This window comes from Chaetodon trifascialis, chromosome 8, assembly GCF_039877785.1.
Source record: "Chaetodon trifascialis isolate fChaTrf1 chromosome 8, fChaTrf1.hap1, whole genome shotgun sequence".
Lineage (NCBI taxonomy): Eukaryota > Metazoa > Chordata > Actinopteri > Chaetodontiformes > Chaetodontidae > Chaetodon > Chaetodon trifascialis.
This window is the reverse complement of record NC_092063.1, coordinates 17,852,918-17,874,868: the sequence shown is the minus strand read 5'-3', so window position 1 is coordinate 17,874,868 and position 21,951 is coordinate 17,852,918. Positions and strand designations below refer to the sequence as shown.

At 40.7% G+C, this 21,951-nt stretch overlaps 2 protein-coding genes across 2 annotated transcripts; both read left to right on the top strand.

The window, feature by feature from the left end:
• The first annotated feature begins 2,360 nt into the window (after positions 1 to 2,360).
• On the top strand, positions 2,361 to 3,523 carry foxl2l (forkhead box L2-like). Its single transcript, XM_070967677.1, has one exon. The coding sequence runs from the start codon at positions 2,393 to 2,395 to the stop codon at positions 3,185 to 3,187; it is 795 nt and encodes a 264-aa protein (XP_070823778.1). The 5' UTR covers positions 2,361 to 2,392; the 3' UTR covers positions 3,188 to 3,523.
• An 874-nt stretch (positions 3,524 to 4,397) lies between these two features.
• Positions 4,398 to 18,245, top strand: tmem201 (transmembrane protein 201). Its single transcript, XM_070967667.1, has 11 exons — positions 4,398 to 4,648; positions 6,586 to 6,706; positions 6,832 to 7,026; positions 7,131 to 7,310; positions 7,721 to 8,085; positions 8,185 to 8,385; positions 12,738 to 12,958; positions 13,982 to 14,044; positions 14,140 to 14,430; positions 14,663 to 14,791; positions 15,639 to 18,245. The coding sequence occupies exons 1-11, from the start codon at positions 4,539 to 4,541 to the stop codon at positions 15,734 to 15,736; spliced, it is 1,974 nt and encodes a 657-aa protein (XP_070823768.1). The 5' UTR covers positions 4,398 to 4,538; the 3' UTR covers positions 15,737 to 18,245.
• Positions 18,246 to 21,951: the final 3,706 nt, after the last annotated feature.

Genomic DNA, 21,951 nt, shown 5'->3' with positions numbered 1-21,951 from the left:
AGTGTGCTGAACTGATTTACGGCCTAGCACGATTTTTACAGGTGATTTCAATGATGATATTTTGATGCAACCATGTTAGTATGAGGGGTTGAAGCAGAAAGAAAAGGTAAAATGGATGTGAAATGGAAAATGGAGTGATAAGTCATCACCATTCATCATTCACAAAGCTGCCATTTATAATTTAAGGAAAGCAACCTCAAGGGTGTCAATCAAGCTTATCAAACCCACTGACAGTATTTTTCAGTTCACATCCATTTCATCACTTCCATCATTAATTTGTTGGATTTTCATTACTTTTTTTTGGGGTCATTATTTCCCAACCTTAAGCTCACTTTTCTTAAATAATAAATTAATAGTAATTAATAAGTTAATAGTAATTTTGTGTTGTGAATGATGAATGAGATGGAAATGATGAAATGTGGCTCTGTTGGAGTCAGATAACGGCTGTTATAATCAAATTGGCTTTAAATTAATCAGCTCACTTGATGATTTATCACTCCATTTTTCCTGTATTTTTTTTAGTTCCCATGCATGATCATCACCTCAATTTTTATCACAAGCAACAGCCATGGCCAGAGATATTATGTTCATCAGGTTTCCACTTGTGCATCTCAGGAACGCCTGCAGGGACTTTCGTTGTATCTGGTACAAACGTCTGGAACTGAAGGATGAACTGATTAGAATTTCCTGGTCAAAGGTCACTGAGACAGAGCACCTTTTGGCCATAACTGAAGAATTCAGGCACTAATTATTTTATTAACATTTCACACAATTTTCTAATATGATGAAATGATGAAGTGGTGAACTGTCATATCCAAAAGGTCAAAGGTCAACTTCACTGTGACACCACAGTGTTCTGTATAAAGACTTTTCTGCCTGTCATTCAACAAGTTGGGAAAGAATCGGAAATTGTCAAATAATTCAGTTTACAGTCTAGGGTTTCTCACACTGACTTTAATCAACTGATAATGTTCTTTTATTTCACAGAAGCATTAGGTTTAGCTTTGTTTCCTCGCTGTATGATGACCTTAGATATAGTTGCTTGTTCAAGCACATCACTGTATGTGTATTTCTTTGGCATGTCAGCATTAAAAGTGTCATTAATTTTAGAAACCATGGGATCACAGTTTACAATGTAGTAATTAACATTTTACTCGTTGTAACTCCAGTTGCTTATATTTGTATGCTGCTAAAGAAAGGTCTTCAGTGTAACTCCAATTAATACAGTGATAACAATGGCCCTTGCCAAAGCTGCCTTTCCACTGGTGGCTCACTTTTTGAGATCTGTGTTTCTCTATCAGTTCAGGGGAGACAGACTGTCTGGTGAGAGCAGGTGATCATTATCTAGCATGCTCAGCAGACAGACAGGCCTGCTGTTCATGCCTCACTGTATGAGGGTGGTATGCTGGGCTCTGATACCTGCAAGCCTCAATACTGCTGATGTTAAGCTCTGGAAATACTCAGCTATCATGTGCCTCTGAGTTGATAGAAATGCACCTGTCCAATGGTACAAATCAGTGTGTGTGTGTGTGTGTGTGTGTGTGTGTGTGTGTGTGTGTGTGTGTGTGTGTGTGTGTGTGTGTGTGTGTGTGTGTGTGTTTTTAATGTATTATGTTTTCCCGTATAGTAATTATACCTTAAAATGCATGTCTTGTGCATTTCATTTCACTGTTATTTTATACTTTACTCACTACTACCTACTACTACATTTAAAGAGGTAAATATTGCACTTTATACTCCACTACATTTACTGTATTTTAAAGCTTTAGTTACTTTGCAGATTCAGGTTATTTTTATAAAATATAATAAAACAAATAAATGTTGATATATTAATACTGCTTTAAGTGTATGGAGTCATTAAAATGAGCTCCACTTTTGCCAGCTGCACGATTACAGTGATGAACACATTAATGCATGAATGATTCTAGCCTAATCCAGTAATATAAATCACTTAATTATGAAATGAATCATGATTCTGCTCATTAGCAGACCTACTTATACTTTTGGTACTTTATAAGTATATTGTGATGCTAATACTTTTGTGCTTTTACTCAAGTAAAACTGCTCTGCAGTCTTAGTGGCGTGTTTTTGTTTGAGTAAAAGATCTGAGTATCAAGACATGGCGCACCAGTCTTTGATCGTCTGCCTTCAAAGTGGGAATATTTTGATTACTCGAGTTATGTTGAGAGTTCTGGCCACCTGGCTCACTGGCGCAAAAAAAAATGCAATTAACTCACAGTGTGAGAAACCCGGCGAGATGAAAGAAGAAGATAATGTGCCGCGCGCAACTATGGGAGGGGTTTGTGCACCTGCGGACACCGTTGCGCTGGCTTGTGTAGCGGCAGACTGCAGCTCTTCACACCAGCAGGACGCACAAGCGGACACCGGAGCCATGGACGCAGAGGAGAACCCCCCCGCCGATCCGGCAGTGCAGCTCGTGGACATCAGCTCCAAATCGGCCCCTGCTGAACCCAAAGGTGCCCAAGAGTCCGGCCAGCTGGAGAAGCCGCCGTATTCGTACGTGGCTCTCATCGTCATGGCCATCAAGGATAGCCAAGGCAAGAGACAAACCCTGGGCGGAATATACGAGTACATCATCGCCAAGTTTCCTTACTATGAGAAGAATAAAAAGGGATGGCAGAATAGTATTAGACACAATTTGTCTTTGAATGAGTGCTTCGTCAAGGTGCCCAGAGAAAGCGGAGGGGACAGGAAGGGCAGCTACTGGACGCTGGACCCCGCATTTGAGGACATGTTCGAGAAGGGGAACTACCGGCGGCGAAGGAGGGTGAGGAGACCGTATAGACCTCCCAGCGTGCCTTACCTCGGTGGGAACCCCATGGAGTATCCCGAGCCGCTCTACCTGCAGCCTTACGTGAGCTCCTGGAGTCTGTCCCAGCCGACAGGATACCCAGCATCCCAGGTCATGACTGGGAACACCCGCAGCATGTCCCCCAGCCGCCCGCTGAGCTCCTACTGCCCGCCCCCCAACTTCCACCACCCTGCATACGGCGCTTTCCACCACCACCCGCCCGTGCTGGTCCCCCACAACGGGTGTCCCTACGGCGGAGTGACCCAGCCGATGAGCCCCGACGGAGGCACCGTGTCCGTGGCGTGCAACTACCAGCAGTTCACCTCCTATGCACGACACGCGGAGGCGCCGCTTGCTCATTCGTTTGACCTGTAGGCCTCTGAGTTCTTCTCACGCTGACAGCCAAAGAAGTTCATCTGTTTCAGCGTTTTAGTTCGGCTGTCGTTCGTTTGTCAGGCAAAGTTGATTGTCTGATAGTTTGATAAGTGGTAAATTTCTTGACTGTTCACTGATAAGTATGCTGTCGGTTCACTTTTTTGACAGCCCAAAGTTTCAAATGAAATCCTGTTAGGATTAATTGCATTTTGCTTCAGAAATGGCACCGATCAAGTGTGAACTGCAGGAAGACAGCTGATTTAAGCCTGAAGCTTTGTTTATGTCTCTTTTGTTGGACAATCATTTTGCAACCAAACAGGCTAAACTTGCTTTTCTTTGTGTATGTGTTTTTTTTTCGTTATTATTTGTGTTTTTATTGTTTTTGGTACTTCTGTTATTTTTGAATAGGCCTATGCATTTGAGACTGTGTTATTTATTTCTTTTCTCCGGGTTTATCCCCTTCTCTGAGCTGCTATGCAACAGGTGACACTGAAGCACTGATCAGTTTTCTTATTCGATTATGAATGTTTACTTGATGTAAAATACATCATGTTTGTTCAAATAAAATGTTATTTTTGCATCTAATTCTCTCATGTATTTACTTTCTCCTCTACAATTTATTGTCTTGCAGTGTTGTAATAGTAATCTTTTATTATTCATTTTAACTTAAGCTTATCTTTACTAATTTTGAGCGTAGCTTTCCTTGTCAAAGTTTTAGAGGTAAGCTTCAATGATGATCTGCTCATTTTTTCCTCTCTTCAATTAACTAATACATAGAAGTGCCGCGTAGACCTTGAAGCTGAAGGTAATGTCGCTCTCTTGTTTTTGTCATTTGACATTCTGTTATTTCCCAATAGGTGATATGAGATAAATCGATCACCAGTGTTTTAAGGGGTTATCATTCTTGAAAACAAAGATTTGTTGAATGTGTGGATCGCAATGTGTTATAGTATCTAGGATTTAAATCATGCGAGGGAGAAGAAGACAGTAACTGTCCTTCCCCACATTCCAACAGTTTCATATTAGCCGATCTAGAACACTACGCATTACTTAGAATGAAGGCAAAGTGTGAGTCATTGCAATTTTGACGAACAAACCACTCATTTTGAGGCTGAATACTTTAGCAATAGTTTATCTATAGGTGGTTTTATCAAACGGTAGTCGAAAAGACAGAATCTTAAAACTTGTTGGAATGCGTCCAAACGGTTACGCACATTCCGTTTCCGTTCATGGGCGTGAACAAAAGGGGATCCACTTGCCGCGTGCGCTCTTGCGCCGTATATTTGTGGTGTAAGCTGAACACTAAATTTCTCATGCATTGTTATCTCACTTACGGCTAATTTCAGTGGAAATGGAGGCGTTTAACCAGCTCCTGTTGGACTATCCGCAACTAATGTACAGTGGAGTCGGAGCTACGGCGTTTGTCGCCGGTGGAGCCCTCATATACAAAATTGCCACCAGGTAACTTCAGCGTTTTGCTCCGCGGCGTATGTTTTTAGCCAATCTACGTTAACGTTAGTGCAAGTTAGCAAACAGTGTTTAAGATTTGCATGTGTGGTTCAAAATTCTGACATTCATGAAATAATGTTGTCTATAAAAATGCCCAAATATCTTTCCTCCTTTCCAAGAGTGGTTTAACGTCATTCATTTACGCTAGCCGACCGCTAACTTTGCTAGCTGCTGTGCTAACTAGTTAAGTCAATGATTTATAGATTTATGACACCAACGTTACTGTAAATGGTGTTTTTCAAAGTTAGTGCATATATTTTATAGAATTTGTTCTTTGGAAACTATTGTGTGCCTAACTTTATGAAACCTTGATTTAGCGTGGTTGTTTGTGTCTGTGGATTATCGAAATAACATCCCAAACTTTTGCACTTCCAAGACGTCCAACCAGATGGACATGATCCTTTTCCCTGATCTCCGCTTCGGTAGTCAGATAAATAGTGCCTCCTTTTGTACAACAGCGGAGCCACCTGAACGATCTAAGTCAGGGGTGTCAAACTCAAATACACAGTGGGCCAAAATTAAAAAAATAAAAATAAAATAATAATAATAATAAAATTGTTCCAAGTCGAGGGCCGGACTGGTTCAGTGTTTATTGAAAACTGATTGAAATGACCATATTGCACATATTGAACCTGGAACTAACATAGCCTATAAGTTACTGCCTATAAAACAACATTAATCATTAAATAAATGAAAAATCAGTTGCATTCATTTCTCATGGCTTTATCTGCAGCTTTCCATGGTAATTTCAAATGAACACATTTTCCCACAGGCCAACAACAGCCAAAAAATAATTTCCTTCAAACAAAAAACAAAAATGAAGAAGAACTTTACTTGATTAATCACAACAACAACACATCATGCACATGCTTCAGTGAAATTATTCCTCCACATTTGACCCATCCTGGTTAGTCCTTCCTCTGCGGCAGACCAGGAGCGGTGGGCCAGCCGACAGCGGGGCCCGGGGACCCAGTTCCTGTCACCATTGGTCAGGTGGTGACCTTCTTGCATGTTTTTAGTGTTTTTTTTTTTTGTGGAGGATACCCCAGGTGAACATGGGGAGAACATGCAAACTCCACACAGAAAGGCCGCTTCCTCAAGATAGAGGGCAGCAGGCACCGAAGGCATGTTGGAGGACACGCCTACAGACGGGAATCGAACCCAGCTCTCTGATGCACAGTAGTCTAAGCCAGATACTTGAACCTGGAACTAACACAGTTTATAAAACTGCTTTTATCTATAAACAACAACACTGAACATTAAATACAAGAAAAATCAGTTGTGTTCATTTCTTCTGGATCTTTATGCAGCTTTTCCAGAGTAATGTACCTGTCACTGTGTTTCGTTTCATTTCATCTTGTCTTCTTACATTATAGTCTTTCATGACAGCCACACTGTCTCCACACAAAGACAAACAGCTTTGTCCTTCATATTTGCGAACACATACTCTGCCTCCCACCTGCCTTGAAAACCGCTGTTTTCAAAGTCCACCGTGTGTTTAGCCATTTTTCGGGGAGATGGTAGCTGAAAGTTGACCACAGGTAACAAGCTCCATCAGGCTGCTGATGAACGAGTGGGGCAGGGACATGCGCTTGCGGCCCTTTGATTGACGTGCCAACGCACTGGCAGCGCATTGTGCGACTTGTAGTACTAGTTGCGCGTGCAATATATCGGCGGGCCAGTTCTAATAATAATTAGATATTATCATGCGGGCCAAAGATAATTCCATTCCGGGCTGGTTTTGGCCCACAGGCCTTGAGTTTGACATATGTGATCTAAGTGGGCTTTAGATCCCACTGTGGGAAACAGCTACATGTCAGAAATGCGTCTGCAGGTTTGATTAACAGTATCATGTAGCTTTGAGTAAGAACTCTTCCTTTTACTTGCAGAAAGAAGCCGACCCATGCAAATGTGAACTGCTGGTTCTGTAATCAGAACACAGTGGTACCTTATGGGAACAGGAACTGCTGGGACTGTCCCACTTGTGACCAGTATAATGGCTTCCAGGAGGTAAGTTTCCGAAGAGCATGACCCCTGTGAATTATTTTCTTGGCATGTCTGTAAACTGCAGTCAAATCTTCTTGTAGATAGTGATGTAAGCCATGCATTTTTGTGTTGATCTGTCTTGCTTTCAGAATGGGGATTACAACAAACCCATCCCAGCACAGTACATGGAGCATCTGAACCATGGAGTATCAGGTGGCCTTCCCTCGTCTGAGCCACCCAAGACACTGCAGTGGGTCAACTGTCAGATGCTGCTGTGCAGGAAGTGCAATAACAACCAGTCTTTGAAGATCAAGCAGTTGGCCTCATTTATCCCAAGAGATGATGTATGTACTGTGCTCTTTTCTGTTCTCTCTTACTACGACACAAGCTTTATTGTTACCATGACTGACAACTGTAAACGCTAAATTTATTATCATTTCTTTTCTAGGAGAACTATGACGAGGAAATTGATGCCTACAAACACCACTTGGAGCAGACCTATAAGTTATGCAGGCCGTGTCAGACAGCAGTGGAGTACTACATCAAATATCAAAACCGTCAACTTCGAACAGTGCTCCTAAACCATCAGCTTCGACGCAGCCGAGAGTCAGACAAGGGCTTTGTGAAGGTCAGTGCAATCCAAAGTCCAAAACTGCCAGCACCTGACGAGAGTGCAAGTAAATAAATGAATGAATTCATTAATTATCATTTGAGGCAGTAAGGCTTGATGGTTAACTATACCCTGCAGCATGCAGAATGTTAAGATTTCATCCAGAGACTGAAACAAATTATGACTATACAGAGATGTAAGAATAGTTTGTCTCACAAACACTCTTCTGGAGAAAAGTTGTTGACCGTACGAATGAACAACATACAAAAGCGATGAAATCCAGTCATTTTGTCAGATGCTGTCGCTATGTTGCTATGTAAGAGTAAATTATGCATCAGACTAAAAACACTAGTCTTTGCACAGCTTATTGATTTCTATATGTTCTGAAAATGTCAAGACTCACAATGAAAACATTTTCTGTCCTATAGAGTTCCTATTCTGTGTCTTCTCCTGTGGGGGTCATCCTGTTACGGGCCATCACGTTCCTGATATGCGCTTTCCTACTTGCTACATCTTTCTGCGACTTGCCCAACCAGCTCACCTCACCCAGTGACCCACAGATGTTAAGTGGTGGGGTCATTCCTTCAAAGCCTAAAATCTCCAATGAATCCACCCCCAACAATGACAGCAGCGGAGGCGTGCTTGCATGGCAGAGTCTACTGGAGCTGCTTCCAGACAAGGCCATAGAAACTGCCAAGCTGGTGTGGCAGCATGGAAGGGACAACCAGCTGACTATAACCTCTGTTGGTCTGTTAACCTGTCTCACTGCTATCTTCTTAGCAGGACCTGTGAGGTAAGCAGTCACCACCTCTTTATTTACTCTTTATTTTCCTTTGGAAAGATCATCCCAGCAAAACAAAGTCTGCAAGCTCATGTGTTGCTGCATTTTCAGGTTGAGGAGAATTGATGCTGTGTCCTCTGTCCTGTGGTTCCTCATCCTGTGTCTCCACTTGTGTGAGAGCTACTTGACTGATTCCTTGGGCTGGATGGACACAGTGAAGCTCAGTACTATCTCCCTCTGTTGCCTAATCAGCTTTGCTGCAGCTGTGGCAACTCGCAAACCGCTGGGTCCAAGAAGAGCCAGATATCGAAGGTCAGAATCTGAGTAGCAATGTTAAAATTGTGTTTGTAACATGGGATTTTTGGGAGTCCTCTTTCCTTGAGAGGTTTGTGTTCATTCGAACCAGATTGAAACAAACTAATCCATGTGTTATCAGTTTCCCTTCATTGTTTCTTGTTCCTTAACAGCACCATGCTGTTTTTAATTCACTGTCTATTTTTTACTCCTAGCTCCCCTCTTTTACTGCTGTGTGCGAGTGACTGTGAGATTATATGACATGTGAATGGCAAACTTAGGATTGTGTGTGTGGTCTGGTCTATGATACAAACAGAAGACTATTGCCAGTTGCTTAATCACATCAAAACCTCACCTTCAAGCACACGTGCACATGGTTTGCAGTTGCCTGACCTCTGGTTGGTAACATAATTGTCGTTGACTCAATGATAGATGTCCAATTTTTGGACTGCTTAAATGAAAGAAACAAGACAAGGGAATCTTTCTGGATTCATGCGAACAAAAAGGAATTAAGATGCCAACACTAATAAAAACATATAAGTTGGAGTTTGACATTCAAGTACCCAACTAGTACTAAACTCTATATTCTTCGTTGTATTAGACTGCTTAACAGCATCTTTAATGTGCTCATGTATTTATTAACACTCTGGTGTGGCTTTGCATTGAAAATTGTTTGCTAAATACAGCTGCATGAAGTACTAATTGACACAGCAGGTAATGCTCAAGATGTGGTTTTTGAATAGCCACATCCCTCCTTCCTGTATTCCTTTACATTATACACAATTTCTGAACAAAGGGTGACCCTGGATGTTTCCCCAAAAAGTGTTCATCTGTCCACTGGAGCCACTATTTATTTATAGCTGATGTCTGTAAGGAATCTTCTTGGACTTTAACGTCAGTGCTGAAGCAGCAGGTGAATTTCCAAGGCAGAGCTGGAAGGTTTCCATGTGTGATATGTGGTTTGTTTGTAGTGAAGTGGCTGCCATTGTATTTTCCTACAGGCAGCCCACTGCATACAAATAATGTGAATCTTGAGTAATTGTGACAGTATCCTTTAAACAATATGAATGTTAAAACATGATAGAGTAGAGGGCTACCTTGTGCCCTTATTGCCATTTGAAAATCTAAACACTTAACTGCCTTGGAGAGGCAGTCTTTAGCTCATCGATGTTTTTCCTAAAATTTTGTTATTAGTTTGAAGGTTTTCCTATTAGCAGCTCTTCTCTTGTCCCCATTGTCGTGCCTCTGTGGCTTCCATTTGGATTATGCCTCCTGAAGTTCACTGCAAGCCAGTAATCCCTGCAAAACATTATTTCTTTATATACTGCACTTATATTATGTGTTTGTTATTCTCTGCTGTGCCAAAATCTGACATTTGAAAACAGTGCCTCTGGCACCCCATTTACCCCCAGACTCCCTGTAAAAATCTTGGCGTTTTGTGAGTTGTTCGGGGAAACTTTATTAACTGTGTGAAAACGCTGTCTGTGACAAATTCTTAATTATTTGTCGCTTGTTGTAAATTCAGCAAATGTAATACATTAAGTTTTCCCTTCTTATATAAAAAAATAATGTGTCAGTTTGTCCAGCGTGTTACAGTTCAGACATGTAGGCTACTCTACGACTAGATAGGTTATATGCTTTAACAGCACATCAGCTACACAAATGAGTGCAGCGCACACTGTCACACATGCAGTTATTTTTTACTGTATATCATTAATTTCCAACCCAAATCGCCTTAATTTTTCACCCAATTCTGTTGAATAAAGCATCTTTTGGCACCAGACAGACATAAGCAGATAGTACTTAGAGATGTTTCTTTTGGCCTTCTTGCTTGCTCACCCCCTAAATTTGAACAGCAACCTGTATTTTATGTTAGCTAAAACCAAATATCTGTTATATTGCATAGCCTACAGATGCCAGCATGTTGTATGGATTGCGTTTATGTCTACCTAAGATCCAACTGAACACAATGCAACCCAGACTACCTCCAGATGTGGTCGGGCAGATCCAGTCACTTTCTGCTCATGACGTATTTACGTCATGCATTATCATGTCTTCATCCTTATCTGGATAACGTCTGAATAAATATCACATTTTAATACTGGGTGTAAATGGGGTGTAAGTGACTACCTGTCATGTGCTTGGCTTGTCTTTGCTTGAGGTAAGCATGTCTAAGTAGTCGTCTCTGGTGGCCTTGTTGTGTCAGTGTTTGAACATGCCTATATTATGAAGTGCTCAACTCTTTTTTTTTTTTTTTTTTTAAATTTGCTTAACAGTTACAAGCCCTTCCCTTAATCTCCTCCAGTAATACTTAACTTTCCCTTAACAACAGTCTAACATGTTAATATATGAAAAACACTGGATGAATTAGCTGCATGCACTAACATTTCACCTCTCGCCAAATTCCTTCCTGTTAACCTGTTTATTTTTCTTTATTGGAATGTATTGAATGAAGGGAGGTGTTTATATGACGGAAATGTGAAACGGTATTAGAAACTAATAGCTGTAAAGAGTGTTTATAGATTGTGTTTGGTGGGTGGAGTACTGTAACTGTGGGCTTCAAGTGGCATGTTGTGCTGTAGATGGTTATGTTCTCAAACCAGCACCTTTGGTGTCTCAAAGCTTTAGATTGTGAATTCTTTGCAACAGAAGTGTTGCATTATTCTGGTTTTTTTTTTTACCTTTCATCAACTGCATCATGTGATTAAACTCCACCGTAAACTAGACAAAGATAATATTTCATCAGCGTTAAAGCATGTCACACCACCCCGCTGCAGGACACAATGTTTTCTCATCTCTTGCCCTCGTTCACCTGAAAACGTTTGGTAAATAAAGCGTGCTGTATTGGAGGAGAGTTGTGCCACATGTTTTAACTTTGATGGACTTGCATTGAAGCTCACACCGGTCTGCATCTCACTGTGTGTGCAGTCAGATTTCAATAATAGTATATTTTTACCTTTTGTTTGTATATGTACGGTACAACTTAAAATGTATTATCTTTGCCAAAGTATTACATGTTGTGCTCAAAAGTTTATTTGCTATAAACCTCCAGTGTGCATGTTTGTTATGCCATGATATATGCATAATATCTTGCCAGAGTATATGCATATTTCTGTGATTTTTAGAAAATTCCTGTATCTACCTGATAAGCTGTATGACTATTGACCTTCATTTGTGTCAAGCACGTAGCTCGAAAAGCACTACAGTCAAACTTGTATGTTAATTGTAAGTTAAAGCTGGCAAACTACATCAGTGTACCATTACCACAACATATCTGTGGTGTTTTATCAGTGATAGCTATAGTACTTTTTTATTAATGGAGTTGTGAATTTTAGATGTTTTTATTGCACTGTTAATATAGATATCCAGTATGTAGCTAATAAATGTGATTGTGTCATACCATGATGTTATAGAAATGTGTGTGTTGCAAAAGACTCACAACTTAAAAAAAATGAATGATTTACACAATTTAAGCAATAATTTGGTATTCCAAGCTAGTATATAAGCTAATGCAATGTATCACAGTTTGATCGGTTACTGTGTGTTTTATATATATTCTGTAGCAGCCTTTTAAATGGAGCTCCGTCCATGTTGAAATGTTTTCTGCAACACACCCAATGAAACATGCTGTGTTTTGGGTGCTGAAATTGGGTCTTGCTTTTAATGTGGGCCTTCAGTTTGAAGTCTCTGTAGGAATGCTTGCTGTACATGGATTGTAATAAACAGCTCGTGAAAGGATGTGGCTTGTCTGTTTGTTTTCAGCACAAACACACCAGCTTGTCTACTTGTGTATGTTTCAGTGTTTGAAAGGGTAGCTTCATCACACAGCACTGGAAAGGAAAAGGACAGGTGTTTTGATTCTTCTGTTTTTCGTTCGTTCGTCTCTTTTTGAGAGCGACAAAGCCTGATTACCACTGAGTAGACACCACTTTGACACACAACATGTATGACTGTGCGTAGTGGAAATGTGAGTGAGTTGAGCTTTTGTTTTGTAGCACTTTCAGCTGCTGGTGTTGTCCCGACAGCTGCAGCGGCATTTCAGTGGCAGCTGCCGTCATGAACTGTTGGCGTCAAATGGATATCAGACCTTTTTGATACAAAGTTTGTTCACGGATTTGATTTCAGGCACTTCTTGTGCTTCTTATGTAAGACTCAGAGTTTAGATTTTAATGTCAATGTTGTATATTTACTTTTTTAAAACTGAAAATTCAGTGTCCCTGCAGCTCTATTTGTGGAGTCATCTTCTGTGACTGTACACATTTCTGCACAAGAGTATGCTCTTATGCTTTTTGTGTCATAAAAAACTTGTAAAGTTTTGTCATGGTTTGAATTTCAGGTAGTAGACCGTTCCTGTTGCTCTTGTGTTGCAGATACCTTGCCGGCAGCTCTGCAGCCTTCCCCTTCAGCAGCCAGCCTCCTTTGCTCTCTCCTGACCTGGCAGACTCCTTCATCCCCACCCCGCCCCCCAACCTCTCCAAGCTCATCAACCGCCAACAAAGTCCTCGCGAGCGCAAGGCCTCCCCCTCTTCCCTGCCCGGCCGCCTCAGCAGAGCCCTCTGCCTCGGCACCATCCCCTCCCTCACCAGGACAGGTAACATTGAAATTATTTCTTTTGCTTTGAGTAGGCAGACATAATATGAAGATGACTTGTTTAGGTGTAGTATCATGTAATCTATTCGTGGTCTAAATCCGACACAGACGTGTCACAGGTTGAAATATTTAGCCCACTTCTGTCGACAGTTCTGGTTGCATGGCTTCACATAGCTGCTGAGACATGTTTGAGCCTGAGTTGCTTGTTGCAGTGTACTTTTTGGCATACAAACAAAATTTGTAATTGGTGAGATACTTTCATTTTCTGCTGCTTGGCGTATAGTTGTGTCAAGACTTTTCTAGAAAACATGTCAGGAGTGGTGTGGCTTCTTTAATGTTGTTTGCACTGTGTGGTTTTATGCTGAAGTGCTCCCCCCCCCATAGGCAACATTTTACAATTTCCCCCCCAAAAAAAAAAGGAGGCACTGTTTCTGACTGTCCTCAGACATATGTTTGGCATTTCTGTACTGTACTGTTTCTTATTGGCTGACATACACATCAATACAGACATATCTCAGTAAGCTAATATTGTATATTTCAGCTTGGCCAATTTATTTACTCATCTGTGTTTTGTATATTGTTTGATGAAATTTGCAGAAGAATATGCATTGAACATTTATTATTTAAGTAATATGATTCGACAGTAGACGGTCCACTCACATTACACTACATTTAGAGCTGAAACAGTTAGTCTGTTAATCAGTTAACCTACTCTACTGTTCTATTCAATTATTTTGATCTTTTTTGTATGCCACTGGGGGCAGAAAAGCATGAAAAGAGACAAACAGACAGGACCACTACCATATGTCATTAGCCTGTAAAGCTGTCATGATGGAAGGTGTCAGTATAAAGTCGCCTTATTTCAGGTTTACATACGTTGATCTTAGCTTTTAATTGGAGTTGTGTTTTTGGCCAACTGACATCACTGGCTGACTGACTAGTGCAGATTGAAGGAAAGCTCTGGTTCGTGGTTGTGCTGAATGCTCTGATCATATATTGTATTTTTTTTTTTTTTTTTTTCCAGGTTCTGGTTACCTGTTTAGTGGAAGCAGACCAGCCTCGCAATACAAAGACTCTCCGCCTTCAGGTACTAAAACTCCTGTGGATTTGTGATCTCTGTATTTCGACACTTTCAGAGCACTCGATTGATGTGTTTTTTTTGCTGCCTTTTTTTTCATACAGATTACTTTTCACTGAAGTCTGGGAGCCGCCCGTCATCCCCGGGCCCCTCTCCAACTCCTTCAGTCGCTGGGTCGGTCACATCCAGTTCAGGTTCTGCCAGACAGCGCCGCCCCCTCATCAGCCCTGCTCGCCTCAACATCAGCGGCCAGAAACTCCGGCTTTTCTCAACAGAGCCAGAACCCACGCTCATGTCACCACCCGCGTCTCCGTCACATTTCCTTGTAGAGCCGACCTCTTCCATTTACAGCGGCTGCTTCTCACGTGACATATCACCCTTCCAAAGCCAAAATGGTAAGAACAGCTGTGGCTATACTGTTAATAGTAAAACGTTTATTGTATGATGGTTGCAGCAACATGTTGTCTACCTCAGTGTTATTCATGATACTACCACCAGATGGCAAAGTAAAACACTCTCAAATCTCCCATGTAAAGGCTTTAGAAAAGGTCTCACATTCCTTATGATTTCAGGATTAGATGATTTTATTTCTGGCCTCATGATTTACCTCGTTCCACTGCTTTGCAGATTTGAGCTCTTTGATGAGGGACGGCACCGTGATTGAAGAGGAAGAGAGGCAAGGCAGCTCCTCAGGGTCCTCTGCATGCCTGGTTGGCACTACTACACAGGGGCTGGAGAGCACCCCTCCTGCAAAAGGTGAGCAGTGTGATTTAAACATGGCAGGGAGGTGGATGCCGTGTGCACCATGTGTCAGAAGTCACATTTAATTTTGGTTGATGACATAAGGGGGTCTTGGTTCCAGGACTTCTTAAACACAAGTGTAATCATCGTCTGATGTAGTTTTTTTAAGGATATGCTCATACTTTCGCACGCCTGTGTTAAATGTTCAGATGTTTATTTGAGCTAAGAGATTCCGTCTTAAAGCAGTTTCAGTGTAAGTGACGGGGGACTAAATACTCTGAAAGGCTCACAGTCAGAATTTTTTTTCTGAGCAATTTTGCGTTCCCCTCCTGACCCCTACAAACAGTTGGTCCACTGCCAGTTTGGGGTAATGACAGAGACAAGGGATGGTGTAACTGTAACTAACCAGTATTCATATAAGTGAGTCTTTCAGAAAGTGTTTTTTATTTCTTTAATACTGAACACTGTGCAGGATGTGAATCATCTGTAGCCTTGTCCATGTTATCTACCTGCTGTACATGAACTGAGTAAAACAGAATTTGATGTGGATCAGTGATGTTTTTGGCTGATACCTGATCTCCTTGATTAGGTCTGATCTGTGCTTCCCTTTTTTGTAGGCTGAGTTTTAGGCAGTCTTAACTATCAAATATGTAGGTGTCAAATTACACTGTCATGGTCTTATCAACATGTAGCTAAATTTCACCGAGCTGAGACCCGTATCAGCTCTGAAGGAAAATGAATTGGCTGACAGTAACGTCACTGTTAAACATGTGTACAAAATCAAAAACCCTTCATGCCACACTGATGATGCATCATGATGATTATCATGACATCTCATTTGCTTTCTCTGTCACGTCTGCAGGTTTCTTGAAGCGGCTTATCTGGCCAGGGCTTTTGTTAGCGAGCCTGACTGCTAACCTGATGTTCACCTGCCTCTATATGTACCACAACTGGGGATGAACCGTCGACGGGTCTGCTGCTGCTCTCTTGTGACCTGCGCAGAGCGAGTCGGCCTCTGTCATTTCTGTGGACCTCGGCAGTGCCAGGACACGTCACCTTTCTTGGCAGTTAACTTAGTGAAAATACAGATGTCAGCTGACAGATTTTCAGCAGCGTACCTCCCATTTGATTGGAGATATGAGAGACCGCATAGTGAATTGAAACGTTACTCGATTCATGACTGCTTAAAAATATTTTGCCTTTTGTGGCCCGGCCTCTTACATGAACACAGACGCATGTGTAATTGATTTAAAAGGCTCACACCTTTCACTGATACTTGATGGCTTTTTAAAAACCATTCTGTGAAATGTGCAATAACCATGTACTGCTCAGTCGATGCTGCTTGGACACAGCGGGCCATGTCTTACCTACTTCTAGTGATTGTGATGAGTGCATTATTTCTCCTGACTGAATAACATTTCTGGGGCCATATTCATAAAGGATCTTACTTTGTCCTCCTAAATGGCACTGAAAGTCTTCAGTTTCTTCAGAAAGCAACTGAGAGGACTTACAATGTCTTACAACAGTGATTGCAGGTGACCGATCTGTGTCAGTGGCTTCGTATTCATTAACACACGAGAGAAACCTTATAAACATGTTTATTTGCTAAGTATTCTATCTGCATGTAGTATTTTTTCAGTTGAGCAAACGACGTCATACAACATGCTCAAAATATGCTTTTGGGAGTTGTTTATCATAGAATTGTTCCAAAACACTGGCGTAATGAGGCATATTACCTGCAGCAGCTGCCGGATTGTGAGCTAAAATGCTTTGAAAATTACTTTCAGATCAAAAACTCAGGATTAGGACAGACACACCCTTATTTTTAGGAGCATCTCCTAACTCAGTTAAGGATATTTTCAAAAAAGACATTTTGTGAATACAGCCCCTGATTCTGCACATCAGCCAAAACTCATAAAAGATGAAGCAGCAATGTCATGTCAGTGCTGTATAGTCGCAGTTTTGCATTTTTGAAAGTTGTACAGATTTTCTCTTTGTAGTGTAAAGTTTTCACAGCACTGGTGTTTGCAGTTGTCTTTCTGTGTATATTCAGCTGGGAGAGGGTGGTGTGTTGAACTCTATTGTATTAGTTAAGCAGTTTTATAGTCAGGATTTTTATATTACAGTCATTTGTATCTCCATACCAAAGTGACACATCACAATCATTCACTACAGAAGGAGTTCTCTCTCACCAAGCCGTTTAATTTTCTGTTATATCTTATAGATATCCTGTTCACAGCTAGTTTGTAAACTCTAGACGCAATGTAAAAAAAAAAAAAGTTGTATCCCATCTAGAAAAAGAAATTTGGTTCAAAACAAAAGAAAGGCAGAGATTCAGAAAGCAATTGCAGTCCAAACTGAGCTGTGAACTGTTTATTCAAGACTTTTCATGTAACTTTTAGTCAGCGTCTACAGTACAGAATGAACTGAGATGATTTTGCACTTGTTTTTCTTCTGTGTTTGCTTGTGCTGTATTTTGAATACGTGATTTGAAATTGTTCTATTAGAGATGAAGAGCACAGATGTGTGTGTGTGTGTGTGTGTGTGTGTGTGTGTGTGTGTGTGTGTGTGTGTGTGTGTGTGTGTGTGTGTGTGTGTGTGTGTGTGTGTGTGTGTGTGTGTGTGTGTGTGTGTGTGTGTTTGTGTGTGTATTGTGGACATGTGTAAGATGTGTGCAAACTGTTTATAGTTGGCTTGCTTTGCTTCTCGTGTAAAAGTCATATATTGCTGGATGTGTGTACTTTCTCATTGTTGAATGGCCGCTTGATCTTTGAAACAGATAATTTTGTCATCTGAGCAGTTACTGCGTTATGTGGTTCTTCTCAGTCACTCAATGCTAATTTTGATTGGTGGTTAAGCGCAGTTTGTTTGAAGTTGTTAATTTGAGCCAAAGTTATAATTAATGAAACTAATGTTAAAAAAAAAAGTTTCTGCGTAAACAAACTACTGAAAGTCATATGAATGACTTGTCTATAGACAACCATGTAATGAATAATAGTTTTTGAAAGCTATTATAACCTTTGAACATACTGTATACAGAGCATTGTGTTTGTACTTGATGTGTAACCTGGCGTACGTTCGTTCCTTCTCTGAAGAAGGCTCGTTCACTGAAGGATCACGTACACGTTGAGATGTAAGTGTTCTTTTGGCAGTGCTGAATTTTCCCAAGTGAGACACACCTCATTGTTTTTCAGTGAAAGATTTATTTATTTTTGAATTTGTCTTCAAGGTGTAATTGAAGAATATCACACTTTCTCTCTGTACTTCACCTTTATGTCAAGAGTCCATTTCAGTCACGGTTTGACACGGTGTGAATTTCTGTTCTCACTACTTGTTTGAAGGGTTGTTATTTCACTGTTCTGCAGTGCAGATGTTTATCTGCAGGAGCTGTTCTGTGTGATTGGAAGGAACAACATTGGCTTGTTTCGTCTGGACCCATATTTTTTAATAAAGTTTTTTTTTCCTAATTAACACTGTGTTATCGATTAAGACAAAAATCTGTTATTGCCAGGTGATGTGTTGCCCTGGGTGATGCTCGTCAAGCTTTGCTAAATGCGCCCCCGTCTGGCACAAAGGGCACATTGTATCCGCTTGGTTGGTAAACTGAGTAAGTTGATCACCGAGCTCTTGTTGAAACCTTGAGGGATGTCAGACATCTAAAAACGTTGCCATAGCAACAAAAGACTGAATTTGACACAGTGGGCGGGAGCAGTACAATAATGACCAAGCAGTCAAGGACTACTAAGAGGGTTCTACAGATTTTGATAAATGACACATTACTCTGTTTGTAAACAAAGCTGTAGAGGCGCACCCACAGACCTATGCCCAAAAATGTCCTCCTCCACATCACTGATGGAACAGTGCAGCTCAGAGGTGAAAGGACATGTTTGTAATTAGCTGTATAAGAGTATTAAACTCTGTACATATGTATGCATGTTTTACTGAACAATACAAACGTGCAGGTTATAAAAGTGGTCAAATGACTATGAACAGCCATGTTATCTTTTTCATTTCATACAGTGTAGCTCTTCACAGCACTGCACATCTCTGCAGACTAATGTACGTCAGGCACACTGACATAAATGTCACTTACAGACTGATATATCATGGTTTCGGTCTGGTTGATTACATGAAGTATGTAGAGAACAAAAACATTAAGAAAACTTTTTTTTCATCATACCTCAACCTGACAGAATTCAAATCTTTGCTGACTTCACAATAATCGAATCTTCTGTTCCCTAAATTGCTTGTCCATGAGTTTGTCAATCACCCTAAATCATCAAACATGTTAGTGGCCGACACATGAAATTCTGTTTTCCTGTTAAAAAATTCTGAATTATCTTCTATTTCTTCTTCCTCTCGTTGCAGGCCAGTTGTGTTTTTTTTCCAAACCCACTGGTTTTTACACACTTGCTTTGTTCGCTCTTCCATTCTACATTTACACTTTTCCTCACCTGAGACTCGCCCTATGTTTACACGTAGCAGGGTATTTTGGAAAACGGATATTTTGGCCCCTCCGTTTTCAAAAATAACATCGTGCACAACATCGTTTTCAAAAATGTTGTCGTTTACATGAACCCAGATAAACATGCCTTCGAGCACATCATAACTATGCCAAACCTGTGGGCGCAAGCGTAAACATGGGTGGCTCACATGACGTTAAGTATTCAGTCGCATGTTGTGACGTTTCGGAACCTAAAACGCTGTTTGACCCAGTTCACACGCCGACAAATAGCCGGCGTTTTCAGAAATCTCCACTTTCGCCAGAGTTTTTAAAAATGATTGTTTTCCATGAAAAAAAAAAAACTCTGTTTGCGTGTAAACGAGAGGCCAAACCGCATGAAAAAGTACGTTTTCCCTAAGTGTAAACGGGGTCCTAAGTGATTCTCATAACAGCCAGGAACACAAACCAGCTGGTATCCATTACGTTGACAATGAACCCACAGAGGTGGGACCCCCCAGCAGTCAGGCAGAACTGATTCAACCCTTCTTGGATAACATTTTCAACATCTTAGTTTAGCATGTTAGCAAACTAATTATTGGACACATAAAAATGTTGACCTGATGATGGGGCTGGATGAACAGTCAGAGGATCAAAGAGGTGATCAGTTCATCATGAGGAGGGACATGAATGTATGGAGCAAATTTCATCCTGAAGATTTGCCTTTGATTCTGCTGTTTTCCCCTCTTTGCGACACCCTAATTAACCACCTGTAGCTGTATTAATGGCACATTGCTGGACTTGTTTATCAGTTATCTTTATAGTCAACAGTTTGTCACTTTTCTTGCGGGATCCCTCAAGGATCCACAGTAGGTCCCATCCTTTTCTCTCCTCACAGCACATTTCCCATCCCTTGTCCCTCAAAAGTTGGATCTGCCTACATTAAACCATCAGCTGAAAGTCTTGTCATCCTTGATTCAGACCATTGTTTGGATAAACAAGTTCACAGCCACTTAGCTTAGCTTAGCAAAGGAGTGGAAACGGGGGGTGTCAACTAGCCTGGCTCCGTCCAGAGCAACCAAACTGAAAACTCACTCATTAACAATGCTTAATAACAAAGTGTCACATTTGTGGTTGTATCACTCATCTTTATGAGTATTTCTGTTGTTCCTCTTGCACACCATTTTATTTGATAAACTTTTTGTGATATTTTTGGTTTTTACGTGACCTCTTCAATCCAGATGGGGTTGATTTCCTGTTTTTCTCAAGAATTTTCATTAAAATGACAACACCGTTATGTTGCAAAATGCAACAACAAAAAAGAAAGATACAACTTTCTTCTTCAGCCTTGACTATTTTTCTCTTTGGCTGTTAGGGCCAGAACACTGCTCATCCAGGAAGTCGACCCCCTCCTCAATGCCCCCACAGAACTGTGGGTAAGCCTCAAACAGTAAACAGGCCGCACATTTGAGCATCACATGACCAAGCTCTTAATATGTGTTTGCTCCTTGTCAAGGTAAATCTGCTGTGTTTGATATTTGGTGTTGAGCTGCACTGAAAATGTTAGTGTGTGTTAATTTCCAGTGATTTAAATACATCAGTTATACCTGCAGTTTTGTTTAAATCCAAGTGCAGTCTAAACTCTGTAACCCTCATGCACACAGTGTTGGGGTTCAGTTTTGATCTCCTATTAAAAGCAGGTAAAGTTGTGTTTTCTGTCAGACACAGCTGTCAAAAGGTTCATCTGTGCACCTTGTTTACTGACAGGCTTTTTTTAGTAACTAGTTCAGTGACTGTTCAGGGGCACAGAGTGGGAAGCAGGTTCATACTTTCAGTGCGCAGCTCTGGCCAGAAGTTTCTCTTCTGCACAATCACTTCCTGTTTTCGCCAGCTGGTTTGAAGTGCACTTACAAACACATGTTGTGTTTTTCAAAAATACAAGATCTTATGTGCTCATGGCAGTAGCCTCTAAGATGTCATTCAACAGGAAACCAGAGTTTTCAGAGGTTTAGACCACCAAGACTCAGAGAGTGCATGAAGGATTAACACCTGCAAACCAACTGATGAAAACAACTGACAGACATATGTTTTTATTATTTTCTTAATTCACCTGTGGTGTGACTTACTAAGATGTGGTCTGAGATAGATGTAAGAGATAAAAACGATGTACTTTGTGCATGAGATAGCTGAGAGCAAATAGTTGTAATGTCATGCTGATAATGTTGGCCCCTCCATTTCCCCTTTTCACAGGAGTACTACTGTGGTTTATGTTCCACTTCCATGAGAGTGCTGTCATTGTTCACTGCTCATTGCAAAACTTACGGTTACCATATGGAAATATGAAAAAGGAAGGCAGGTTTTCCATTGAAGACTTTCGCTTGGATTGTAGACATCCACCTCTTGAAAACTCACAATACATAAAGGATGGAAAAAGTTCACTGTGGGCAATGTTAGGGGTCATCTGTAGACTTTGACAAAGCATTTAGTCATTTTTACATTTTTAATATTAAGAAAAGAGCTTGATTTTTCACAAAATAGTGTATTTATTTATTTTCAAATTTGCATTTTGGAATTTATATACTACAAACTACAAAAATGTATAAATTTATTTTCTAAAATCTTCTCACTCATGCTGTTTTATGATGGATTACTTATTCTTAAATTTAACTTCCTGTTATCACTGTAAAAACATAAACAATGGTGTGACAGACGGCTGGACTTTAAGTGACACACT